This window comes from Durio zibethinus, chromosome 27, assembly GCF_047325235.1.
Source record: "Durio zibethinus cultivar Kanyao isolate XHJ-2024 chromosome 27, ASM4732523v1, whole genome shotgun sequence".
Lineage (NCBI taxonomy): Eukaryota > Viridiplantae > Streptophyta > Magnoliopsida > Malvales > Malvaceae > Durio > Durio zibethinus.
The window spans coordinates 813030-838202 of NC_143188.1; the positions used below are offsets into that span (position 1 = coordinate 813030).

At 35.0% G+C, this 25173-nt stretch overlaps 5 protein-coding genes across 12 annotated transcripts; 2 read left to right on the plus strand and 3 right to left on the minus strand.

The window, feature by feature from the left end:
• The first annotated feature begins 4223 nt into the window (after positions 1-4223).
• LOC111280098 (uncharacterized) lies at positions 4224-6608 on the plus strand. Of its 4 annotated transcripts, none has more exons than XM_022867261.2 (5): positions 4224-4340; positions 5534-5677; positions 5751-5946; positions 6094-6113; positions 6257-6608. In XM_022867261.2, the coding sequence occupies exons 2-5, from the start codon at positions 5562-5564 to the stop codon at positions 6285-6287; spliced, it is 363 nt and encodes a 120-aa protein (XP_022722996.1). In that variant the 5' UTR covers positions 4224-4340; positions 5534-5561; the 3' UTR covers positions 6288-6608. The 4 variants fall into 4 exon arrangements, with proteins under 4 accessions (XP_022722996.1, XP_089612867.1, XP_022722997.1 ...); XM_022867262.2 differs by lacking the exon at positions 4224-4340 and adding an exon at positions 4629-4819; XM_089756741.1 differs by lacking the exon at positions 6094-6113 and having other exon boundaries at positions 6290-6608.
• A 600-nt stretch (positions 6609-7208) lies between these two features.
• LOC111280042 (protein REDUCED WALL ACETYLATION 2-like) lies at positions 7209-11025 on the minus strand. Its single transcript, XM_022867195.2, has 16 exons — positions 10755-11025; positions 10565-10656; positions 10337-10477; positions 10164-10220; positions 10017-10089; positions 9720-9878; positions 9393-9542; positions 9055-9310; positions 8857-8972; positions 8609-8695; positions 8438-8526; positions 8291-8353; positions 8134-8190; positions 7886-7982; positions 7651-7809; positions 7209-7553 (listed from the first exon to the last, which is right to left on the minus strand). The coding sequence occupies exons 1-16, from the start codon at positions 10785-10787 to the stop codon at positions 7548-7550; spliced, it is 1635 nt and encodes a 544-aa protein (XP_022722930.1). The 5' UTR covers positions 10788-11025; the 3' UTR covers positions 7209-7547.
• Positions 11026-13473: 2448 nt separating this feature from the next.
• Positions 13474-16393, plus strand: LOC111280027 (importin subunit alpha-4-like). Its single transcript, XM_089756263.1, has 10 exons — positions 13474-14079; positions 14417-14513; positions 14610-14701; positions 14794-14925; positions 15023-15208; positions 15358-15521; positions 15608-15686; positions 15792-15920; positions 16015-16146; positions 16255-16393. Exons 1-10 carry the CDS (start codon positions 13720-13722, stop codon positions 16291-16293), a joined length of 1410 nt encoding a protein of 469 aa, XP_089612389.1. The 5' UTR covers positions 13474-13719; the 3' UTR covers positions 16294-16393.
• Positions 16394-17053: 660 nt separating this feature from the next.
• Positions 17054-18736, minus strand: LOC111280030 (uncharacterized). Of its 2 annotated transcripts, XM_022867179.2 has the most exons (3): positions 18522-18718; positions 18059-18412; positions 17054-17541 (listed from the first exon to the last, which is right to left on the minus strand). In XM_022867179.2, exons 2-3 carry the CDS (start codon positions 18410-18412, stop codon positions 17308-17310), a joined length of 588 nt encoding a protein of 195 aa, XP_022722914.2. In that variant the 5' UTR covers positions 18522-18718; the 3' UTR covers positions 17054-17307. The 2 variants fall into 2 exon arrangements, with proteins under 2 accessions (XP_022722914.2, XP_089612390.1); XM_089756264.1 differs by having other exon boundaries at positions 18059-18736.
• Positions 18737-20657: 1921 nt separating this feature from the next.
• LOC111279115 (uncharacterized) lies at positions 20658-24871 on the minus strand. 4 transcript variants are annotated; one of them, XM_089756710.1, is made up of 4 exons: positions 23937-24870; positions 22890-23688; positions 22384-22525; positions 20658-22239 (listed from the first exon to the last, which is right to left on the minus strand). In XM_089756710.1, exons 2-4 carry the CDS (start codon positions 23428-23430, stop codon positions 22212-22214), a joined length of 711 nt encoding a protein of 236 aa, XP_089612836.1. In that variant the 5' UTR covers positions 23431-23688; positions 23937-24870; the 3' UTR covers positions 20658-22211. The 4 variants fall into 4 exon arrangements, with proteins under 4 accessions (XP_089612836.1, XP_089612834.1, XP_089612835.1 ...); XM_089756708.1 differs by having other exon boundaries at positions 20658-22244; positions 23937-24865; XM_089756709.1 differs by lacking the exon at positions 23937-24870 and having other exon boundaries at positions 20658-22244; positions 22890-23915.
• Between the last annotated feature and the right edge of the window lie 302 nt (positions 24872-25173).

Sequence of the window (25173 nt, forward strand, 5' to 3'; positions counted from 1 at the left end):
GGGTCTTGGAAGTAAACCTCGAGTGGATGCTAAGGTCCTGAAAGTAAGCCTGGAGCTTAAGTTTCAGCCAGCTTTAAACTGCTGATCTAAAATGTCAGATGAGTGGATGCTAGGATCTTAGAGTTGCACGAGCCTGACACACACGTGACAAGTAATATCAGAGCCAGCTATAAATTGTTGATTTGAAATGTCAGAGCCTGGAGCTTAAGTTTTGGCATGCCAAGCACCTCGAGTAGATGCCAGGGTCCTGGAGCCGCAAGAGCCTGGCACGTGACAAGCAAGGCTGGAGCTTAAGTTTCGGCATGCCAAGTATCTGAATGCTAGGGTCCTGACCTCAAGTAAATGTCAGGGTTTTGGAGCCACACCATGTGACAGATAATATCAGAGCCAGCTCTAAACCGTTGATTTGAAATGTCAAATGAGTGGATGCCAGGGTCCTGCAACCGCACAAGCCTGGCATGTGACAAGTAATATCAAAGCCAGCTCTAAATCGTTAATCTGAAATGTCAGATGAACGAGCTTGTAGCTTAAGTTTCAGCACGCCATGCACCTCGAATGGATGCCAGGGTCCTGCGCTGATCTAAAATATCAGATGAACGAGCTTGGAGCTTAAGTTTCGGCATGCTAAGCAACTCGAGTGGATGCCAGGGTCCTAGAGTCGCACGAGCCTGGCATGTGACAAGTAATATCAGAGTCAGCTCTAAACCGTTGATTTGAAATATCAGATGAATTGATGCCAGGGTCTTAAAGCCGTACGAGCCTGAAACTTAAGTTTTGACTCTAAATCGTTGATTTAAAATATCATATGAGTGGATGTCAGGATCCTAGAGTCGTACGAGCCTAGAACTTAAGTTTCAGCTTTAAACCACTGATTTGAAATGTCAGATGGTATTGATTCTGATCCATTTGAGTATGACGAAGAGCCCTATAAAGATCACCTTGATTCTTATCAAAGAGAGACAGGATTAACTGAGGCTATTCAAATAGGTACGGGTCAACTAAAAGATATTCTTATAGCAATCGGGGTTATGAATTTTCAGTTTATGGGGGTAGTATGGGATTTGCAGTAGGCGAGAAAATCACCTGTTTGATCCAATATGCTACCAATAATCAAATAAATGGATGCCAGTGTCCTGAAATCACACGAGATTGGCACGTGACAAGTAATATCAGAGTTAGCTCTAAACCGTTAATCTGAAATATCAGATGAATGAGCCTAGAGCTTAAGTTTAGGCACGCCAAGCACCTTGAATGGATGTCAGGATCCTGAAACCGTACGAGCCCGACACATGACAAATAATATCAGAGTTAATTCTAAATCATTGATCTAAAATATCATATGAGTGGATGCCATAATCCTGAAGCAGTACGAGTCCCTATAATTTGTTTCTTTTTTTTATGTTGCTGAAAGAGCACCTATCCCAAGGCCACGTCTGTCTCAAGCTGTAAAAGCCATAGCTCAGATTATGCTATCTGGAAACTTTCAGCCTGGTTGCGGATTGGGTCGAAATATCCAAGGCATGCCAAAACCTGTCAAATTGCCAAAAGCTGATGAGAGTGAAGCCGGATAGGTCCCTTTGCTAAATGAAGTTGTGAGTGTGCAGGCAAAAAATCTTATTTTGATATTCTTTCTTGCAATATCTAATATTTGGACAGGGAATTTTATTAAAAATAGAATTCTCGGGAGATTATTATAAATATATAATTATAAATATAAAATATATAAATTCAATAATAAGTCAATAGTCAATAATAATCAATAATAAGATAATAAAATAATAAAAAATAATATAAATTCAATAATAAAAAATAAGAAAGAATAAAAAATAAAAAATTTACTCTTGACAGTAATATATATTGTATATGTAAATCTTAGATGTGAAAATATGAATAATTCATTTATGAAATGAAAAAAATATATATATAGATGGAAAAAGGGATAGGTTGGACGTAAAAAAATATAAATTGAACTTTTTTTATTCTTACCCAATTTTTTTGTTTGACTTTTTTAGAAAACAAAATACAAAAAAATGGGCATTCTATGTTATGACGGATTAGCAAATTATTGGGCTGAGCTGGATTTGAAGTAGCGTAGACATATTGCTAACGAATTTACAGTTCATCCCCATTAACCATTCAGGCATCGACCCAGGGAGAATCAATTCTAGGTTTATTGATAACCCATGATCAACTTCCTTTTGCAGTACCCCACCTTCAAGGGAAGTCGAATCCCACTGCCTTTTTGAAAGAGAGATGTCCTTGAAATGTCAATGAGCGAATGTCAGGGTCTTGGAGTTGCACGAACCAGTTTTAAACCGCTGATCTAAAATATCAGTGGATGCCAGAGTCTTGGAACCACACCTCGAGTGGATAACAAGGTTATGGAGTCGCGAATGCCAGGATCTTGGAGTTGCACGAACCAGTTTTAAACCGCTGATCTAAAATGTCGGTGGATGCCAGGGTCTTGGAACCACACCTCGAGTGGATGACAGGGTTCTGGAGTCGCATGAGTCTGTCACGTGACAAGTAATATCAGACCCAGCTCTAAACCGCTGATCTGAAATGTCATATAAGTGGATGTCAGGGTCCTTGAGTCGTATGAGCTTGAAACTTAAGTTTCGACTCTAAACCGTTAATCTGAAATATCAGATAAGTGGATACCAAGGTCCTGAAGCACAATTGAAATGTCATATGAGTGGATGCCAAGGTCCTGGAGCCGCACGAGTCTAGCAATATCAAAGCACTTCGAGTGGATGTCAGGGTCCTAAAGCCGCACAAGCCTAGCAACTGATAAGTAATATCAGAGCACCTCGAGTGGATGCCAGGGTTTTGGAGCTCTCTAAACTGTTGATCTGAAATGTTAGATGAGTGGATACAGGGTCTTGGAGTCGTACGAGCTTGAACTTAAGTTTCGGCTCTAAACCAATGGATGCCAAGGTCTTGGAGGCACACGAGCATGGAGCTTAAGTTTCGACACGTGATAAACCGTTTGATCTAGGCTAAGCACCTCGAGGTAGGCAGGGTGGCTAGCTTCTGACCGTTGATCTGAAATATCAGATGAGTGGATGCCAGGGTCCTGGAGCCGCACGAGCCTAGAACTTAAGTTTCGGCTCTAAACCATTGATCTGAAATGTCAAATGAGTGCATGTCAGGGTCCTGGAGCTGCACGAGCCTGTAGCTTAAGTTTCGACACGTGACAAGTAGTATCAGAGCCAGCTCTAAACCGTTTGATCTACGTCTAGGGAAGTAGGCAGGGTGACCAGCTTCTGTGATGAGAACGTCATGAGATTGGATAAGGAAGAATGTCACGAACTTAAGAAAGAGTCATTAATCTCACATCAGACATAAAAAAAGGGTCACTGGTATGTATAATGATTCATATCGCCTTCCTCTTATGAGGCTTTTTTTATACGATAAAATCGTGAGGTCAGGGGATCAGGATAAATAATATCTCACAATAATGTAAATCATGACAGTCAAATTGATTTAAGACGTCAAATGAATGGATACTTAAATTTTAAAACTACATACATATAAAATTTAAATCTCGACACGTGACACATGCACGTTGTTTTTTCAGCGGGTTGCAGGACTCCTAGACCTAGAGTCTGGCTAAGATGCTGTTACCCGAGGATTGCTATAAGAGAAGGCACTGGAGACGGCTAGTCCATTTCACAGCTAAGGATCAGGCTGGGACATGCGGGGAGGAAAGATAAAGGCCTTGTTATTCTCACAGATTGGGGTGCTGAGGGCAAAGTCGCTGGCAATGTGCTTGCTGGAGATGAATTTTCAGTAGCATTTGACAGAACCCCAGAAGAGATCTTAAAGATTGTATATAGAAGTGGCAACGAATCCCAAGGGAGATAGCAAATGGCCGTATTGCCAGGTCTCATTTACACAACGGTCATCGCTACCAGGCTTCCATTTGCTTAACAATAAGTGCAAGTAGTTTCTACTTTATATTTTGTTATCATAAATTATTTGAATTAGAGACTTTATTTTCTGCTGGTTATCAATCAAAATTCAAAGGCCACGACTCAACTACAATATAGAATATAACAAGGCATTGCAATATAAAAAGCAAAGCCACATTGAATAGAAAAAAAAATGGTAAAACTATACCTGAAAGTAAATTGAAGGAGGAGTATCCTTGGGATCATTTTGTAATTTATAAAAATCAAAGGGGAAATAGTGAAATTTATTATAAATATAGGGGGTTGTAAGGAATTAATCAAAGTAAATAAAATAAAATTACAAAGAAATCGACTTGGCTGGCTTGAAGTAAACTATCAATACCAGAACAGAAGAAAAAGGGTCGCTCGGATTCTCCGATCTTCTGGGTAAATCTTTCGTTTTTTTTTTTTTAATTATAATCAAACACTCAGCCTTCGTAATCAAAGCCCAACTTTTATTTTTTTATTGGATTTTCTTGTTTGTTTTTGAATGATTTCTCGATGCTTAGATCGTTTACTACCCCTACGTTTCAATTATCTTTGGATGTGAAAGTTTGTCAATCTATATTAGTTTCTTTCATATTAATTAGTTGAAATTTGGAATTTTGATAATATCTGTGCTGTCTCTTGATCAAAGCCCCAAGATTTGAAAGGTGCTGCTTTTTCTGTTCTTAGGTCATTGGGATAGTAAAGCTTAGCTTTTTCTCCTACCATGCCCATTAATTTTTATTATTAAGTTTCATGGTCACTTCTTGAGCAATCCCAGTTATTGGATGGTATCATCTGCTGTAGTCAAAGGATGGATTGACCTTTAATACAAAAAATTTCAATGAGATAAATGCTTCGTGCATCTGTTTTCACACCAGGTAATGCTGAATTGATCCTTTAGATTGCACATTAAGGATGTGTTTGGTGCACAAGATTATGACAAGATAAGATAAGATGATATTACGAATAAAAATGAATAGGATTAGATTAAATAATGTCATCTTATTTTGTATTTGATGTGCGCAATGATTAGAATAGGATAATTTATTTATTGGTCAAAATTATCCTTCCTCAAAGTTTATACAATTTAAATTATTAATATAATTTTTAAGGGTATAATAACACATGTTAGTTCACTCCCATGGATTAAAAATAATCCTTTTTACTTTGGAATGATTGAATCATCCTATACCAAGAGGATGATTAATCTTCCTTGTAATCATATATATCTTTCTTTAGGTATAAACCAAACATAATATAGAATGATTCTCATCCTATTCTATCCATCATCCTATGTACCAAACATGGCCTAAGGACTTTATGATTGTTTCTTTGGGTTGTTCTGAAAGGCCGGCCTTGTTTAATGATCCTGTTGCAGAGGAAACCTACTCTGTTAAATTGTGACATGGAATGCTTGGATTTTATGTTGCTATGTTGTTTTTTAAAGTATTTTGCCTGTGCTTCATTAGGTAATTCACCTTCTGATATGGGTTCGGCTGTTTCTCTTTGTTTCTTTGAAACTATGGAATTGAGAGTATCAGTGGTTTGTATGAAATTCAAAGATAATTCATTTATCTTTCTTTTGTTTCCAGGAGTTGTAAACCACATAAAGAATAAGTTATGGCTGGACATGGTGATTCAAGTTCATCTCAGAAGAAATCAAGTGAAGTTATGAATGATGTACCAACTTTTAGTGCGGAGAATTTGCAAAATAACATGAAAGTTATATATTACAGGTTTGTTTTCACATTTAGTAAGATGCCAAATTCTGTCTTGATGGCAATATCTAAGCATTGTTATCATTTGCAGCCGAACGTTTATGTCGATCATTGGAGGGGTTATTGCTGGAATTTTAGGGTTCACAGGCTTTATGGGTTTTATCTTCTATTTTCTTGTCATGGCAGTTACTTCAATTGGACTCATTGCAAAGTCAAAGTTCTCAGTTCACTCTTACTTTGATAGCTGGAACCGGATAATACTCGATGGATTCATGGGTGGGCTTATGGTAAGCTTCTTTATGTTTTGAGTCTGTCCGCACAAAATTCCGCCTATGAATAGTCTAGTTGAATCAAAAATTTCTGCTTTGCTTTGGTTATTCTTCATCCATTCTTTAATAATTTCATCGGCTTACAACGTTCTTGTAATTTCGCAGTCATTCGTGCTATTCTGGACGTATCCTTCATTTAAATTACAAAACTTTCTAGCAATGATTCACGTACACGCTGCATGTTTTGTTTCTTGATATGAATGTACCATTTAGATATGTTTTATCAATAACACATCCAATCTACTGCTACTTTCTTTAACATAAATAGTTTTGCCTATGACATTGTGCATATATTCTGAAGAAGCATCTGCTTCATTTCGCCTGGAAGAGAAGCTTTGTTGTCGTCCTCGCTGCTGGCTACAACTCTATGACATATTCTTACAATCTTGTTGATTTGTAAGCGGATTCCATAGTGTCATGTCCATCCACGTTTATCTTTTAATTCCTTTCTATTAGTTTTTCGTTTCCTTAATTCCTAGATTCAATCAAACCTTGGGGAGATAGTCAAGTCTTTTTATGTTTCTAGCTTGTTGCTATTTGCTAATATAGAGAAATGCTCTGAGATTGGTAAAAGGAATGATCTTTCCAAGTTTAGTAATGGATGTCTTTATTTTTATGCATGCTTCTTGTTTTGCAGATTGTCCCATAAATTTATAGTTAGTGCATTCATCTTGATCTCTAAATTTTGGCATTGGTAGATATGTGGTCATGGATTTTAATATCCAAATAATCTTTCTAACCTTTTTATTTTTGCAAATTACATTATCCCTCCATTAGAGGTAAAAATGTCAATTGTAAAAGGTTTGCTACAAGCGTGCAGTTATATAAATATATATATATATATATATATAAATTATTTGATACATTGGTAATAAAATTTTTGAATTTAAAAAAAAAAAATTAAGATGATGACATATGTTTCACTTTTTTTTCTAATTTAATTTTTTTAAATATATATAAAAAAACATGTAATATCATCTTAACTTCGTTTGTAATTATAAATTTTAATATTCAAATATTTATATATTTGATTCGAGTAAAAATTCACTTACATTAAAAAAATGTTTAAATTAAATTTATCACACACTTGAATAGAAAGAACATTTTTAAATTTAATAATTTTGATTAAAAATTCTAAAAAATATAAAATTTATACTAGCTCAAATGAATCCACATTTGATTTTTTCCATGCACACGTGTATATTAAGCAAAGGCAAATGTAAGAAGAATATAAGATCAATGTAAAATGCAAGCCAATGTGAGTTGCTTTAGACATGGTATGGTCGCTATATTGTACTAGTGGAAACCAATAGGGAACAAAAATAACACCTCAATTGGAGGTTTTATGCTGACTTTAAATCTTTTACCTATACAACTGATGCTGCATGTTCTGAGACTTCGCATGATCGACGGCTTCTCCAATTGAAGTGTGATGGATTCTGCAATTTTACGTTTCCATTGTGAAGGTAAAGTCAGCAGCAGTCGAGCTACTCTACCAATGGCACAGCAATGAACAAGGTTCTAGTGGCAGGCTTTTGGTATTTCTATATTTATAATTCTCACACCTGCAAAGTTCAATGTAATGATGGCCGTCGGATCAGATATTCGAGCTTTTTGCTATTTGAGTCTTGGTGATTGATTCGAACTAAAGAAATAACTTACCAACAGCTGAGGTATTCTGAGGAACACAAAGGATAACGAGTATAAAATGCTTGAGATTACAACAGCAGTAATTAAGTTGTGGATAAGGCGCTTGTTGTCTTTGGTAGGCACAAAAGCTGATTTCAGTATATTTGTCAAGTCAAAGAGTCTGTAAGATATCTGCAGACAAGAAAAAATGTCAGTTCATGACTAATGCATGATATTTGAAGTTTCAAAGATGACACCATTTACTTACTGCAAGGTATATGGAAGTAGTGAGCATGAAATTCAACATCGGGTAATCTGGGATCAAAGAAAGCAGTAGCTTAGGCTGACCATCTGGGACTCCCGATCTGCACATTGATTCGATATTGTCTTAAGAAATATAAATAAATGCTGCTCAGCATGCATCCTATGCTATGATTTTAAAAGTTTGAATTATCACATCAACTCTTTGCAAACAGCTGAAGCACCAGGATTCCAACGTTGTCAACTTCAACTTACCTGAGCCATATGTGGATCTGCGAGATGTAGGTCTCCAGCGTTATCTTTCCAAGCCACCTGGAAAACAAAAGATGAATGTCAGACAAAAATTAGTTCGTCCTTATGGGTCTTCAGAAAGTAAAAGAATAAAACAAGAGATGAGTTAAAAGCCACTTACGCAAAAAGGGTTAAACTGTAGCTTCGGAAGGACTGGGTGACATTTCGTAAACATATATACACACTGATGAAAACAAGGAACAAGACTTGAGTAAAAGCCAAAATGTTCAGATTTGTAAAACATCAACACAGGTAACATGAGACCTACGTTATAGGGATCCATGAGGTATAAGGGTGGTACTTATTGTAAGTGATCTTGTCAAGCTTGTATATGTACTCGAACCAGAAAAATCCCACCTACAAGTTTATTAGAACTTCATGAATAACAGATGGAAATTCTAGGAAACAGAACATAAGTCAAAAGGTGCATATATGATACCGTCAGGGCTATTATCGCCACAGCCATTTTAATTGATACTCTCCTCTTCACCTCTGTTTCCTCAAGTTTTTCCATCCACCGTTCAACCTGCAACAGTAAATACTCAGAATCAAGCCATCAACTCCAAAAAGAAAACACTAATGCAGAAGCAAGCTAGCTTGTAAGCCTCATTATTCCTAAATAAATTGCATTAATTCATAGCAAGAAGATACAATGAAAAGATGGAAAATAATTGCCCCAGGACTTACAGTTGGATGGTAGTATGCATATATCATTCCAATAATCCATATGTACCGATCAAGGCCTGAGCGGAAATGCCACTCATGCAAGCGGGGAAAGTTTGGCTTTGCAGGATCAGTATATCCTGCAACAGTTTTTCAATTTTTTTTTCCATCAACATGACCCAAAATATTTAAATAGAAATTATACTTTGGAAAGTTACCCACCAAGAAAAAAAGTAAATGGGCTCCAGAGAAGTTCAAACACTCCAGGCACTTCCCATACTAGGATAACCACCAAGAAGCAGGCAATGATTTTTAGAGCAATCACTGACCCATTCTCATTGTACTTGTTCAGAATACCAAGTGCCCCATAAACCATAAGAGTGAACAGAGTATGCATGGGGCATATATAGTACAGCATATAACTATTATTGAGGACGACACAGCAAAAAAATACCAAGAAATTGAGGCGCCACATCATCTGTTCAGCCAAAATACTCAAGGTTGGAACATGGAAGAAATTATCATAAGTTTATATATCTTCGCTTTAGGGGAACTCATACCTGTGCAAACCTAGCAAGACTGAAATCTTTGCGCACATAATAATATGAGAAGTTCCCAAATCCAGTCATCCACACATAAGCAGCAATGAAAATTCGGATAGCATTATAAATCTCTGTTGCTGCAAAGTAATGGTACATCAAAAACAAGACCTGCAAAATAAAAGGGGCACAAAAATAAGAGTAAGACTACCAATCCAGGTGTCGCAATGCTTGAACACTCGAAGCATAACCAGCATCAGCCAAAAGAGTTTTTACTTTTTATGCAATCCAACACAAATTCTAAGAAGATTTTGCAGATTTACTACATCATGTGAAAGACTCACAAACCTGCATCCAACCTTTCCACTCCTCTGTTTGATGTCTGTTCAAATAAAGTATAGATTTCCCCGAAAATGGTGACTTATCATGGTGAATCTTGAAAGAAGTTATCGCTGATACTATGATGAGAAGGAAGTAAAGGAACAAGAAAAGATCCCGATTGTAACTCTGCATAGACAGATTATGAATAAGAAAACTTAATTAGCAAGCAATAACAACGCGTTTTAGACAATATTTATTGCAGTGAATTTAAAATCTATTCAGCCACAAAAGATTATAAGAAGGAAATGTACTATGAATCTTCACCTTTTTCGAAGAGGCAAACACATCAGTGCGGTCGCATATGTAATAGTACGCCAAAAGAACACCGATTTCAGATCTATAAGATTACAAACTATTAATTCTCAGAGAGAAATGCTTCATATATTAATCAACGAATTGAAATTCACTTACATAGCTCGAAGTGTCAAGCGATTCTCAACCAAGAAAGTCTCTTCCATTATAAGAAACCTTAACAGAAACAAATCGTAGAAATGAAGTAACTGATCGACAAAATCGAAAGAAATGAGAGAAAAAAAAAACAAAAACAAAACAAAACAAAAGAAACAACGGCTCTGATGACAAACTTGAGAATTGGAGACAAGGAAGATGACGAGGAGCGAGCTTTAGGAGAAGCTGATTGAAGACCTCCGCCTTCCAATAAAACCGCTCGATCATCCTCTTTAACAGCATCGTTTCCGATTTCAACTAAATTCACATCAGAGTGCCTAATAACACAAAGTTTTAATTTTTCACCAATAAATTACGTTAATTGCAATCGCATTACAAAGAAAAACGAGGAATTTAGAACTGACGCTTTCGATGCGACTGATTTTCTCTTGTGCTCCAAATATTCTGCATAGATCCAAGCTGAAATCACCGGAAACACACCAAGAAAAAACGAAACCTGGCAAAAATTTTCAAAAATTAAGATTTTATTTAAAAAAATCGTTTAAAATGCAAGATCGGATAGCAGCAGAGAATGCTAAACTGAGTACAACGCACCTGACCGGGAGTGATCGGGCCGACGATCGTCATTATTTAGCAAAGTGAAGTTAAGCCGCCAAAACGAAGCGCATTTGAGCGTAAACAGTGACTAAAAAAAAAAACCAGATCTGTTTGAAATCTGGTTTTTCCGGTGAGTGAAAGGAAAGAAAAAATAAATGATAAGAAGCCGAAGAACACGGAGAGATGGATTTGATTCGAATCTAGCGGTACAGAGAGAGGTTTTTTTTTATAAGTAAATTAATTAACTAATTAATTAATTTTTAAGAGTGAAAGAAAATGTGAAGAAACAGGGTGCAAATTTAACTGTGTTTTTCTTTATTTTTATAAAAAAAAATTATAAATAAAAGTGTTGGATTATACTTTAAGTTTAAATTAAAAATGATTAGTTGTTGAGTCCCATGTTTTCTAAGCCGTTTCATGTTGAATGGACGGTGATAAGAGTTAATTGTGATTAGACGAGAGGATATTGACGCCTCAACCATATGTTTTTTAATCTATTTATCACTTCTTTGTCAAAATTAATCTAAACGCTTAATATTATTATGACATTGGAGGACAAGCATTCAAACTATTAATATCTTCATGGAAAATTTTTTAAATATTTTTTATGATTGGAAAATTTTGTATATTTTAAATATAAATTTAATAACTTTTCAAAAATAAAATTTTAAATACATCAATTTAATATAAAAATATATATATTTTTACAACGTTTGAAATATTCAATCAAAAAAATTAAGCTTCACTATAATATGAAATATCCTTACCAATATAACACAAATCATAACTGAAAAAAATTCTGAACTCAACTGTCCATGATAAAATTAGTGTAATCTCACTTGATATTGTTAATTTTTTTCTTTAATAAATAAAATATGAAAAAAATATATTTTTCCTATGAAAGATTGAATATATTTATTTATTGTTATTTTTTTAATTAATTATATGTTATTATTTTAAATATAATATAATAATATGTTATGAAAATAAGATAAATAAAAAATATAAAAATATATAATTTAAATTTTTAATAAATTTAATAAAATTAAAAAAATATATTTTATATTTTATTATCAATATAAATTATAACACATAATTTTTATATAAAATATTATTAAATATATAATATTTTAATATTTTATATAATATAAATACATAGATTTAACTTAAATTCAGGTTTTGAGTGCAATTTATAAATTCATGATGATCAACGGACGCAATAAATTTTAGGGGTACGCTGATTCAACTTCAATTGCTTACAACAAATAAATTAATTATTGACACAAAACAAAATAATTTACACGTGTCATGGAATGCTTAATCGATGAGCTGTCGGCAACAACTTTGAATCGCGTGTCGAAATCACCGACATTATGTGTGGCTGGCGTTGTCTATTCCCTTGATCTACCCTTTCATCTGGGTGGAATTTCAACAGTGGGCCTTAGCCCTGGCTTCTTGGACTCCATACTTTGGTTTTTCTATAGGCTGAAATTGGGCTCTGTAGTTTTTAATCAACTTTTAATTATTAAAAAAATGATAATAGTAGTATTTTTAACAAAATAAAAAGTATGTTTAAAAATAAATATTTTTAACATATTATAAATATTTTTAACTAAATTTGAAATTTTTTTAATTTTATTTTCAGGATTAATAATATAACACATATCTCTTAAGGTATAACAAAAAAAATTTAAAATAAAATATATGACAGTTTCTTAATTTTACTTGTAAATTAAAAAAAAAATTCGCAATTTGACAATAAAAAAATGTTTGTAGAAGTTAAGATTTGAAATGTCAATCTATTAGATGATATTTTTTAAACAGTTGAATTAAATTTTGAATTTATGAACAAAGAAACTTAAAAAATATTGAAAGTCTATTAATTTATCTAATAGTCAATAATGTACCTTCACTTAAATTCATGGTAGAAATTTAATAATTTTAAATTAAATATGAAAATAAATAAAAATGAATTAAAAAAAATTATTTCAACAAATATGATTTAATTAAAGGCACATTATCGGCCCTTAAATAAAATAGTGAAAATTTTTACTATTTTTTAAATATTAGAGAGAATACTTTCTTTGTGAAAATAATATTTGGAATTTCATCTATGTTAATTAGTAGTGTAAGAATTCTAGGTGATTCTATACATTTGGATATACCTGACAATTTAAAATATAATACAATAAAATAATACGAATAAAATACATGGAGATAACATGCTTAAAATTTTTTAAAAATTATAAATAAATTTAATAAAATCAAAAAATTATATTTTATATTTTCATATCGATACAAATTGTGATACATGATATTTATGTAAAACACGATAAAAATATAATATTTTACACGATACGAATATGATATTTTATGATGATACGAATTATCAAGTTTAAATTTGAATAAGATAAAATTTGTTAAAACAATTTTAAAAGTTTTCAAAGTTGAAATTAGAAACTTTAGAATTGTTTTGAAAGTAAAATTATAAAAAAAAAAAAAAAAAAAAAACTGGACGAATTGTTTCTATGTGTTTGTCCCTTGCTTATTTAAGTCTGTTTTAATTTTGTAACTTCATACTATAATAAACATGTAGTATATACAAACCAAATGGCCCGGCTTTATCTTCGGATGTTAAATATGAACACAATAGTAAATTTTAGTTATAATTATTTTGTTTTTTAAAATGAATTATTCGATGCACCTATAACCGGCCAAGACAAAACAAAATGTTACCTAAAATATTCGTAGTAATGGTTGACGTGGGTTAGGCAACGAGAAATAAAGACAAAGCAGAAACAAAGTGACAAGAAAAATCCAAAGGTCTGCAGCTCTGTCTTGCCTTTGTCTCTCTCCCTACTCGAACAGCTAAACTAGTTGAACGTTTCACTCCAAGCCAAATCCGAACAAAAGCACACGCACAAACAAGAACAGTCCCAACTTCCAATCGGCTTTTTGCTTCATGAAACAAGTTGCCAATAAACAAACTGAAAAAACACAGGAAACCCTTTGTTCACGTGCTCATCGAATCACACTATATAATTCATCAAACCAATTATTGTTGCTACTGTTACCTTGGATTTTGCAAAGGTTTGTTCTGAGAGCAATGCCACTAATAAGGCCAAGTAATACGAGGAAGAAATGGTACAAGACAGGAGTAGTGGATGGAGAGGAGGCGAGAAGGAGAAGAAAGGACAATTTGGTAGAGATAAGAAAGAAAAAGAGACAAGAAAGTCTCCTCAAGAAACGGAGAGAAGGGTTTTTTCTTCACAATCAGAACTTGTATCAGCAGCAGTTCAGTCATGAGGTCTCCAAAGCAAATGTAAGAATTCACAGAAGTTTTTCTTTTTTCTGATTCTGTGCTTGATTTGGGCTTCTTTGTCTATTAGGTCTTTGAATGCTGATAATATAGGCTAAGTTCATCTGATTCAGTGACCAAAAAGCTCATGAATCCATTGCATGCTTATGAAATGGCTATCTTTTTATGGTTATACTTTCCACCATTTCTCTAAGCAGCATGTTCCTGTCTGGGTAGTTTAGTCAGTAGTGGTCCTTTTGGTAGCTGTTCCTTTCTTATGAGGGATGTTGTCATTTTGTCAGACAAGGGTCTCTTGCAATAAGATGAGTAGCTGACTTCTAATTCACATTGTTGATGACAGTTGGAATGTCTTCCGTTGATGATAAAAGGAGTACTATCTGATAATCCAGCGTTGCAATTGGAAGCCACAACTCTATTTCGAAAGCTATTATCAAATGGTTTGTTTGATGTCTTGCTACGAAGATTTGTCTTCATTCATTGTTGCTTTACCTCTATAATTTGGTTAACATTAGCTCACATATATACACCCGCAGAGCGCTGCTCCCCCATCGAGCAGGTAATCGAAGCAGGCATTGTTCCTCGATTTGTGGAGTTTCTTGACAATCATGATCAGCATCAATTACAGGTATGAATTTGTAAGGTTTGCTTTAATATTCTTCCATTGAAGTAATGCAGAGTTTCTTCACCGAATCATTTGGGCTTGAATTTCATCTTCAGTTTGAGGCAGCATGGGCATTGACTAATATTGCATCTGGTACATCTGAGCACACGCATGTTGTTATTGAACATGGTGCTGTACCCAAATTTGTACAACTTCTTCGTTCTTCAATTGCTGATATTCGAGAGCAGGTCACTTTCATTTTAGTCTTGATATATGCTACATATCTGTTCAATCATGCATATTTTCTTCTGTTTTTTCCCCTCTGACTTCCCTGTGGACTACCAGGCTGTTTGGGCATTGGGTAATATTGCTGGTGATTCACCAAAGTCTAGAGATATTGTTCTTAGTCACGGTGGACTGATTCCATTACTGGCACAATTGAATGAACATTCTGAATTATCTCTGCTAAGGAATGCCACTTGGGCTTTATTAAACTTCTGCAGAGGCAAGCCGCCAGCGCCCTTTGGTCAGGTAGGCAGGATCTACGAATTGTTATTTTTCAGAATCCCCCATCCCCCACTCTGGCTTTGTTCTATGTGTGTCTGGTGGAGTGGAGGGAGGGTGAAGCAAAGTTTGTGGCTGTCACTTACAGAACATGCGTGGTTTTCTTGTTGTTTAAGGTTAAGCCTGCCTTGCAAGCCTTGAAGCACCTGATCCAATTGACTGACGAAGAAATTCTGACCGATGCTTGCTGGGCCTTATCTTATCTTTCCAATGGTACAAATGATGAGATTCAGGCTGTGATCGAAGCAGGCATTTGTCCACGACTTGCGGAGCTTCTTCAGTAAGATGTCTTGTGGTTATACGATGTTTATGTTTCATCTTTCAGTTTAAAATTTCTCTTATTTTTTGTTTGGTTATTGTTCTCAGTCATCCCTCACAAACTGTGCTTGTCCCTGCACTCCGGACTATAGGGAACATTGTTACCGGTGATGATTCTCAGACTCAGGTATTTATTGTGCATGTATGATCAACAATTCAACACAACAAAATTTGAAATATTTTTCATATTTTCTTGATCATGACAGTGATTGACTTGTGAGTGTGTTTTCAGGTTGCAATAGACAGCCAAAGTCTCCCCTGCCTGTACAAATTTCTCGCCCAGAACTACAAAAAGAGTATCAAGAAAGAGGCCTGTTGGACAATTTCAAATATCACTGCTGGAAATAGAAGTCAAATACAGGTTAAAATGCAGGAAGTATTTGTGTCTGCCATTGAATTACTATAAACTAAATAATTGCCAAGATCTAATGAAATACATCATTGTTTTGCAATAGGCTGTTATTGAAGCAAACATATTTAGTCCTCTTGTTCACCTGCTTCAACATGCCGAATTTGAAATCAAGAAAGAGGCTGCATGGGCTATTTCCAATGCTACCTCCATAGGGTCCCAAGAGCAGATTCAATATGTTTTGCTTCTCTCTCTTCCCTCTTCACTTGAAGATGCCTATTCTTTGTCATGAAATCGATGTCTTTAATTCCCATTAACAAAGTTGTTTGACTGTTGTTTTTCACAGATACTTGGTGAAACAAGGTTGTATCAAGCCACTATGTGATCTACTAGTCTGCCCTGATCCGAGGATTGTGACAGTGTGCCTTGAGGGTCTAGATAATATTCTAAAGATCGGTGAGGCAGATAAAGAATCAGGCAAGAGTGTGGTAAATATCTATACTGAAATTATTGAAGAATGTGATTGTTTGAACAAAATTGAGAACCTGCAGAGCCATGACAACAATGAGATCTACGAGAAGGCAGTGAAGATTTTAGAGAGGTATTGGTTAGAGGAAGAAGAAGAAGATCACTCTGGTGGCAACTCACTTTTTTCTTTTGGAGTTAACCCTCCCATTGGAGGTTTCAAATTTTGTTGAAAAGTAAACTTATAAGTTCCGATGTTGCTTTCCAATTTTGAGGTCAGGAAATGTGGTGTGAAAGCCAAAAGGGTCGATTTTTGTTGTCTGATTCAAATGCTTGTCCTAAAAAAATATTAATCGTTTGCCAAATCTAGTTTTTAGAAGCTCCGTGGTTCTGGCTTCCATCCTGGTTTACCATATCATCCAATCTGACCCGAACACAGAGATCAGAGATTGGGTTCGCAGTTGGCAGTGACCTGTTCAAGGCCCACGAGCCAAGTTGAACCAGAATCATATCAGACTTGTATGATCTTAAAAGCTCAACAGGCCCTCCAACCAATTGCCAATTTGATCAATTCAAAATTGCAACAAGATACCATAATCATCATCATAAGCTGATCATGCAAAAATCGTAAGATATCCAATCATCATTCAGCACATGAAAATTTTTAAGAAACCTGACCAGAAAAAAGCATGTTATCATCTTGAAAATGTGGGGAATTCTCAAAGTCTACAATTGAATCTAACATCATAAAATTACACAAATTCTAAACCAACTGTTTCTATGATTACCAGATTGAACATGTAAACCCTAATAAAACTGAACCATGATGATACTATCATTCTTTACAGGAAGAAAGAGAGATGGCTTTTGAGAGAGAAAGATTAACCTATATGGCAATGGGTCACTGATTTGTCCTAAATCCAAGGGGACAGTTTTATCGCTTGGCGGGTCTCTCATCATCCTCTCCTCCATCATCATCATCAGAATCAGAATCATCTTTGTCCGACCTCTTTCTCTTAGGTGGGGCTTCCATCTTTCCACCATCCTCATCTTCATCTTCATTTTCATCCTCTTCCTCACCATTTTCTTCTGGTTCGAAATCACTAGCATCTTCCTTATCTTCAGCAGGACCTACAGGCCGTACAAGGTATTCTGTTCCCATATCCTCCTACAATTGACAAAAAGAAAATTAAGAAACCCATTTTCCACAGATTTTCCTAGTTGCCAAACATGGAACTAGTTAAAAGTTGCGCTCAACAAATAAAAACGATTCTTTTATACAATTTAAAAAAAAAATGTTGTATTTTGTACTGTGTAACGCCATGAATCCAACAAACATGTTCGCAAGTGAAAAGCTTTAAATTATCCAAGCACGACGGAGCGACTGTTGATTTTGGATTGTGAAATCGGCTATCAGCCTTAGTAGCTGAGCAAAATCAATAGTAAATGTTCTTGGATTTGTGAAGTTGTGTTGATAGAGCAGCTTGATTTTTTAATAATCACGAAAACAACTCTCAAGATTTGAGGCTTTAACGTCAGATTGGTGAAAGAATCAAATGATTAAGAAGCAATTAAGTAAGAAAAACACCGGATCTGAACAGTTTCAGCTGAAAAGCCTTGAAAATACAAGATTTTGAAATAATCACAACGACTAACTGGGATCAAAATAGATTAAAAGAATTTACCTCCTCTTCTTCTTCCTCATCGTCATCGCTGTCGTCGTCGTCGTCGTCATCGTCACCATCTTCGCCGTCGCCTTCACCGTCGTCCTCGTCGTCTTCATCATCCTCGTCGTCATCGACTGACTGCACCGGAGGACCATCGGAAGAGGGAATAACCTGCACTTCATCATCATCATCATCATCATCCTCTTCTTCTCCGTCTTCATCGTCGTCGTCATCTTCACCGTTGTCATCTTCATCGTCGTCCTCTTCGCCGCCTTCTACTTCACTTTCATCTTCACCGTCCGCTTCTTCCTTTTTCATAACGTTAATTTCCTTTTCCTCTTCAAATTCCCTCTCTTCTTCCATCAACTTCATCTTTAGAAAAAAAAAATCAGAATTAAAATCAGAAATTTGGGAGAAAGAAAGAGAGAGAGTGAGCAGGGAGAAGAGAGAGAGAGAAAGGAAGCTTGTTTGCGCTCTCGACCAGTAGCTTCTGCAACTGTGATCTCAGCCGTTGAAAAGAGGATTCATGCGGATTGCTGACGTGGAAAGCGATCGAACGGTCTAAATGAGAGAATATGTAACTTTTGTGGTAACTGGATCATTGCGGCGCGCCTTTACCGCTTTTCCTCATCAGCTGCTTGTCACGTGCGAGGAACAAGTTGGGGGAATCTAGGGCTAAAATTTTCCATCGCTGTCCCATTAAATTTAAATCCATCAAAGGCCGAGCCTTTACTGTGGAAATGTTCACTTAAAGGCCCAAATTTTCTTTTTGCGTTGTCATGCTCTAATCTTAAGCCACGTAAAATAAAAAAAATTCCTTAAAATTTTGTTTTTAGGAAAATTAATTTCACTTTGCACGCATGCATCCTTCTTTAAAAAAATTATTTTAAAAAATATTACACATTTAAATTTTAATAAATTCATAATTTTTAAAATTATAATCAATAATCAAGATATACTATATGAATTAATATTCAATTAATTTTAATCACATCATCGGCTTAAAGCAATATTAAATACTCAATTAATTCAGACAACTGATCTTACACGCACGCAAAACACGAAAAAAATTTAAAATCGACTGATTTAAATTAATACAAAATTTTATATAAATCATAATACATATACCTAAATTTCATGATGTAAAAAGCTTATCCAATACGATATATAAATTTATTAGGGACTCGCAATCACCATATTTAATGAAATTTGATGAATGAAGTGTAGCAAATTTATATAAACCTTTTTACTACGTAATTTTATTATTATATATAAAATCGAATATATATAAATATATATATATATATATGTATGTATGTATGTAAATGGAAAATATCCCACCAATAATTGTCTTAAATCCAACTTTATGGTTAAGCAACAAGAGTCCCCTTGGAGGCTTCCGGAAGCAAAACAGAGGCAGATGTGCCGCATGTGGTCCCTGTCAGTTTTCCGCTGGCCGGACTTCGAATTCTCTTTCCCAACGTCGGTTTTCCGTTGGCCGGACTTCAACTTGTCGTATTTGACCAGTGGTTGGAGCTTGCAGAGTTTCAGGTGGCTGGGTTTTTCCATCCTGGATGATGTTTTCTGGACTTTTGTCATGGTTTTGGAATCCTTAGCTTTATTTGCCATGCTCTGTTTCTTCTTCCTTTTCTGTGGCTGTACGCTTTGATTCTTCAACACCAAAATTTTTAGTAAAGCCATCGGCTTAAGTTTCGCGGTAAGTAATTAGCAATTTTAATCTGAAATCACATAGTTAGAATTCCCAACCCCTGTTCTTCTTTCATTGTTCTTGACTTTTCCCTGGATTGAGATGAGAGCTAATGTCTTTGTCAAACATTTCATCCATGAGAAACTGTTGAGGGGATGAAAAGACGGTCTGGGTTATTGTCTTTTTTGCAATATTTCAATGCTGTAGAAGTTTCTATCAAGTTGCATGGACTATTGCCATTGGAGAATACTATAATTTCTTGTCAGAAATTGAATCAGTCCAAATTGTCAGAAGCTAATAATATTAATTTATTTAGTTAAAAAGTGATCACATTCTTCATCTCAACTTGGTTTAAAATCTTCAAGCATATCAATTATTGGAGAGAAATTATGATGGCCAAGTACGAGGGCAATCGATTATCGCATGGCCGTAAAGAGGAAAAAAGGTTTTGAAAGTGGCATTCATCAAATGCATGGTTGATCGAACCCTGCCTTTAGTTTTGTGTTCTTCCAATTGTAGTTTTAAGTAAGGAGGTAAATGATATATTAATATTTATAAATTATTTGAATTTGATTAGGATAAAATTAAATTTTAATTTAATTATTTTTGAATCAAGTTTAAGATGAAATAATTTGATTTATCGAGTAAATCAAATTTGAGATCCAAATGTTTAATTTAAATAATTTACAAGTCTAATCGAATTATTAAATTTTAATATATTTTATTATTTTAATTAAAAAATTATTGTTTTACTCTTACATGTAGTATATATCAATTCGAGTTTAAATACATTCAAACACATAATTAAATTTAAAATCTAACAAAAAAAATCAAGCTCATTTTTATTAAATAAATTTAATTAAGGGAGCTTGAAAATTAAAACATTTTCAATTAAATTCGAAGTTCAACTTCTGACTAATCAATTTATATTGATTCAACTCGATTCAATTATGCTTCTAGTTTCAACTTTCAACCATACAAATAGCATATCTTTCTTTGTCTTCATTGCTTACTTCCTTTTCCTTTCATCATTTTATGGGCTTTGCATAGGCTGCAATGGCTTGGGATGGGACTCAATGCTCTTGTAGTTTTTAAAATGCAAATTGTGATTATAATCATATTTGGTCATGTAAGGTGTTTTTGTTCATTTATTTTTAACTTCTTTGGCCTTCCAAATCCTTTGACTCCAGAGCATGATTGGAATCAATGCCAAATCTAATGCTTTCTCTGGTTGGAATGGCAATTATGAGTGATGCTTTCTTTCTTTTTTTTTTGGTCGAGAAAAATTTAAGACAAACTGTCAACCTAATTGCCTAATTGGGATTTATGGATCTATTGCACTTTTACCTACGGATTTTTTGGACTTACAGATTGCCTACCAACGAGAGACCATTAGGAGATTCGAACCAGTGTGCATTCACCCCTTACCCTTTCAAAAGATTTGGAGAGATGACTCAAACTAAAACTAGTCCACGCGAATCCACATGACATATGGATTCACGACCCAAGCTGGATTTCACAGGCCACTTCACAGTTCACACCATTAATTCTGCTTAAAATTTTGAGAAATAAAACACAACATGTGATCTTCAATCAGAAAAACATCTGCATTGGTCGCAAACAGCAGGCTGTGAGTAAAAAAGCATGATTCGGAAAACTCTACTTCAGTTGTAAGAGACCAGCCATATAGCAAGAGGCAGCAACAAAAAGCAGCATTCAGACATATGCTTTTAGCTCGATAATTCAAATACCACTCTTCATGGTTGAAACATTCACCAGACTTGCTCTAAGATTATATTTGGTAAACAAGAAAGGATAAGCAATTGCATCATCCGAGACCCTAAAGGATAAAGGATAAAGAAACATTACTGTGAATAGGTTTGTTAAGAGACAAGAACAACAAATACCCGAAAGAGGAACTCTCCTCTCCAGAGCCACGAGTCAAGACCCGAAACAGATAAATTTCAGACTCACAAGTCAACTAGAGTGTTGATCCCAAACAAGTTCGCGTCAGATCCTCCGGCACTATGCTCTCTTTTTAACATCAGAGTTTTCGTAACTCTAGGATTTAGCACAGGCACAGCATATTTTAATGAACATTTATCAGGAAAAGAAAAATAGTTTCATAAATTTTGCCGATCTGAGTTTCATAATGAGATATTTATAGAGAATACACATAATCCCACAAGTCACAACACAATCTGATCAGGTAAGTTGTTGTGCAGGCTAATTGTTGAGAACCATGGCCAGAGGCCACCAATAATTTAGGTGGTAATTTAACTCAACCCCCCACTTCAAGTAGCATACAAGGGATAAATTACCAGAAAAATTGAACGCCGGAGATTTGAAGGCTGTGAATACAAAACATCATCCAGCGAAATGGCTTTGATGGGAACAGGATCGATTTGTATATATAGCCACAAATAGAACTCTTGCCATCAAACAATATTTCTCACCTTTTCCTTAGCATCTAAACCTGCAACCTGCGCCACTAAACTGCAGAAGAGAAATCAGATGTGAAAATATTTTCACAAGACTACCATGCTTCTGTTATCTTGATTCTTAAAAACTTTAAGAACTAACAACATATTGAAATGCAATATAGAGTTGTTTTGCTGCTATAACTGTTACATACTAGGGAGATCTAGAATCAGGTCGATTTCGAATGCTTGCAGATGGATTCCCAGAGAACTGAACTGAAATTAGACCTCCCTCCACTGCTCCTGCTGGCACTGGAGATCCTTGGATACTTGTCGGTGTGCCTCTGGATGGCATTCCTGCATAAAGAGCAAACGAACATTAGTCCATATTCAGAGCTTGGAAACAAAAGTCAATGATCACTCTTAATACTAATTTGCATAAATAATTCAACTGGCTCAAGACTCTATCATTATTGAAGGTATTGAAAACACCATAGTAATTAGCAAAAACAAAGTATCCTGAAAAATCAAATTCCAAAGAAATGAAGCCAGAAACCATCAAAAGGGCAAAAATCAAGTATGGTGCTAAAACATTAATAAATCCAGAACACCATAAATAATGCATAATCCACTTTTTAAACCAGGCAAGCCAAGAATTTATACAGTTAAAGTAGCACAAACTGCAACATAGTGAATAAAAAATCCAATAAGGAAATACCACCTTGAAAGATTATGACAAGACAAAAAATAACTGTAAACACCATGGCAAACATGTTACTGTTAGAAGATGTTCCCTTAGCAGCCTTCATCTTCTTCAAGGCTTTCATCCGCTCAATTCTTGCGCGCTTTAATCTGGCAAGTTCTGCTAACTCCCTGATTAACTTCTGGTCAGCGGCATCTAATGATGGAGCTCTTGGAGGTCTGGGAGGTTTAGGAGGTTTTTTATTACTCAAACTTTTACGTTTCTCCTTCACTAATTTATTCTCCTTAGCATCTTTACAGTCCTCTCCCTCAATATTCAAGCTTGTCTCTGCCTGCACATTCTCCACATAAAGCCAACCAGAATTTGAATCATCACCAGACAAAGATACTCTATCATCTGATCCCTCAGAAAAACTGCCTTTAACCTTAGCAAGCAGCAATAGTGCCTTCTTTTTAAGGCCTAAAACATGGCTTCTGCTATAATCTTCTTCTTCACTAACAGTTACTCCATTTTCAAGGTGAAGTTCTAAATCTTTATCCCTAGGAGCCATCCAATCCATCACAACAAACCACCACAATCTCAATCTGTTTTATTTGATTAGCTTCTCCCAATGATCAAAGCACCAACCTTTGGAAATGCCAAGAATCATCCCATTACAAAAATTGCCTCCCACAGATGCATAAAGTTAGTATATACGCCTGTGTTCATCATGCAATAAAAAAGCAACGATATTTCTCTTTTCCTTTTTTATTAGGCTTATTAGCCAGAACCTCCTTAATATATCAAACCTCCGGCTAATAATCCCAATAAGCAGACCCTGTATCCATCAGCACAACATTAAAATTTCAATCATAAAATCCTTAAATGCCCAGAAAACACCAATCCAAGCTTGAAATAATTTAAAAAAAAAAAAAAAAAGGAATCAAAAGCTTTGGAAACAGAGCAAGAAGGCAAAGCTTTGGTTCGTACAAAAGCAACATAAATAAAAAACCATTCAAACCCAGAAAATATACCAATCAAAGCCCCACATTCATCAATATCCAATAAAGAAAAAAGCTGAAATACCTTGAAAAGGAAGCAAGAGGATCCCGGATCCGATGCCAAGGAGAAAGCCCACAAAAGAAGCTTGAAACAAGGGATGGGCTTTGCGTAATTCATCTACAAAAACTCATAATATATATGCAAATAGATTGACAAATGTAGCCAACGTAGAAGTTTAACAGCTTCGGATACAAAGAGAGAGAAAGAGTGATTTTAGGGGGAGAGAGACAAGGTGAGGAGGGAACTTTAAAAGTACCATATAAGTGGAAATTGAACAGACAAGAAACTGTTTAAAAATGTAACAAACTCGAAACTTGTTCCTTTAAAAATCAAACGTAGAAAAAGCTACTTCCATTGTTTTCCTTTTTTTATTTTTTATTTTTTTTAATTTCGTTGGCTCTGGTTTGGTTTGGTTTTATAAACCGTTAATGAAACAGGACCGACAGATGGCACAGTCCCCTTTGTTTTCCTCCTATTTCTCTTTTGTTACCATCAAAGCTTGTTATTTTTTCTATTTTTTTCTTCTTTTTTTTTATTTTTTCTTTCAGCCCCAAGAAGACTCACTCCGCTCAGGGTCATGAGCCAGATGCGGAAGTGAAGAGTCTGGGCTTTAGTTATAATGGTAGGGACAAAAATGGCTCATAGTTGAGCTCAACTCTAGCTGGACCAGAATGGGAATACTCTGTCACTGTTTTAATAAAAAGGGGTCTCCCAAATTTTAATAATTTTAATTTATTCATAAAAAATTAATATATACTGTTTATATATAATAAAAAATATGATTTAAATACACGAATTTTAATATTTTATATAAAATAAATGCATTAATTAAAAATTTATATACAATCAAAATTTTTTGAAAGTAATAATATAGAATTCAAAAGTCACACTAGTTCACATTAAAGGCAAGAAAGATTGGTAGAAAATATTAGTAGAATTTATTCAAAAAAAAAAAAATGTAAGGCCAAATTAAATGGGGGTTCACATCAACTTGGGGGCAGGAGGTTGGGATAATTTTAATCGTGCAAGAGCACGTTGGCTTGGATCTTTTAAATCCAGTATGGCCCATCATAAACAGGAGCAGCTAACCTAACTTTTAGTAATTTATTTTACGTACAAACGCGACGTTTTGGACTGATCAGCCCAAGTACCGAGCTCGGGTCACCATGGCCCTTCATCGGTGGAGCCTCTACCATTTTTTCAAGTTCACACAGTCAACACCCAGCACCAGCAGCACCTTTGCCGAATGGGTTCCTGGCTG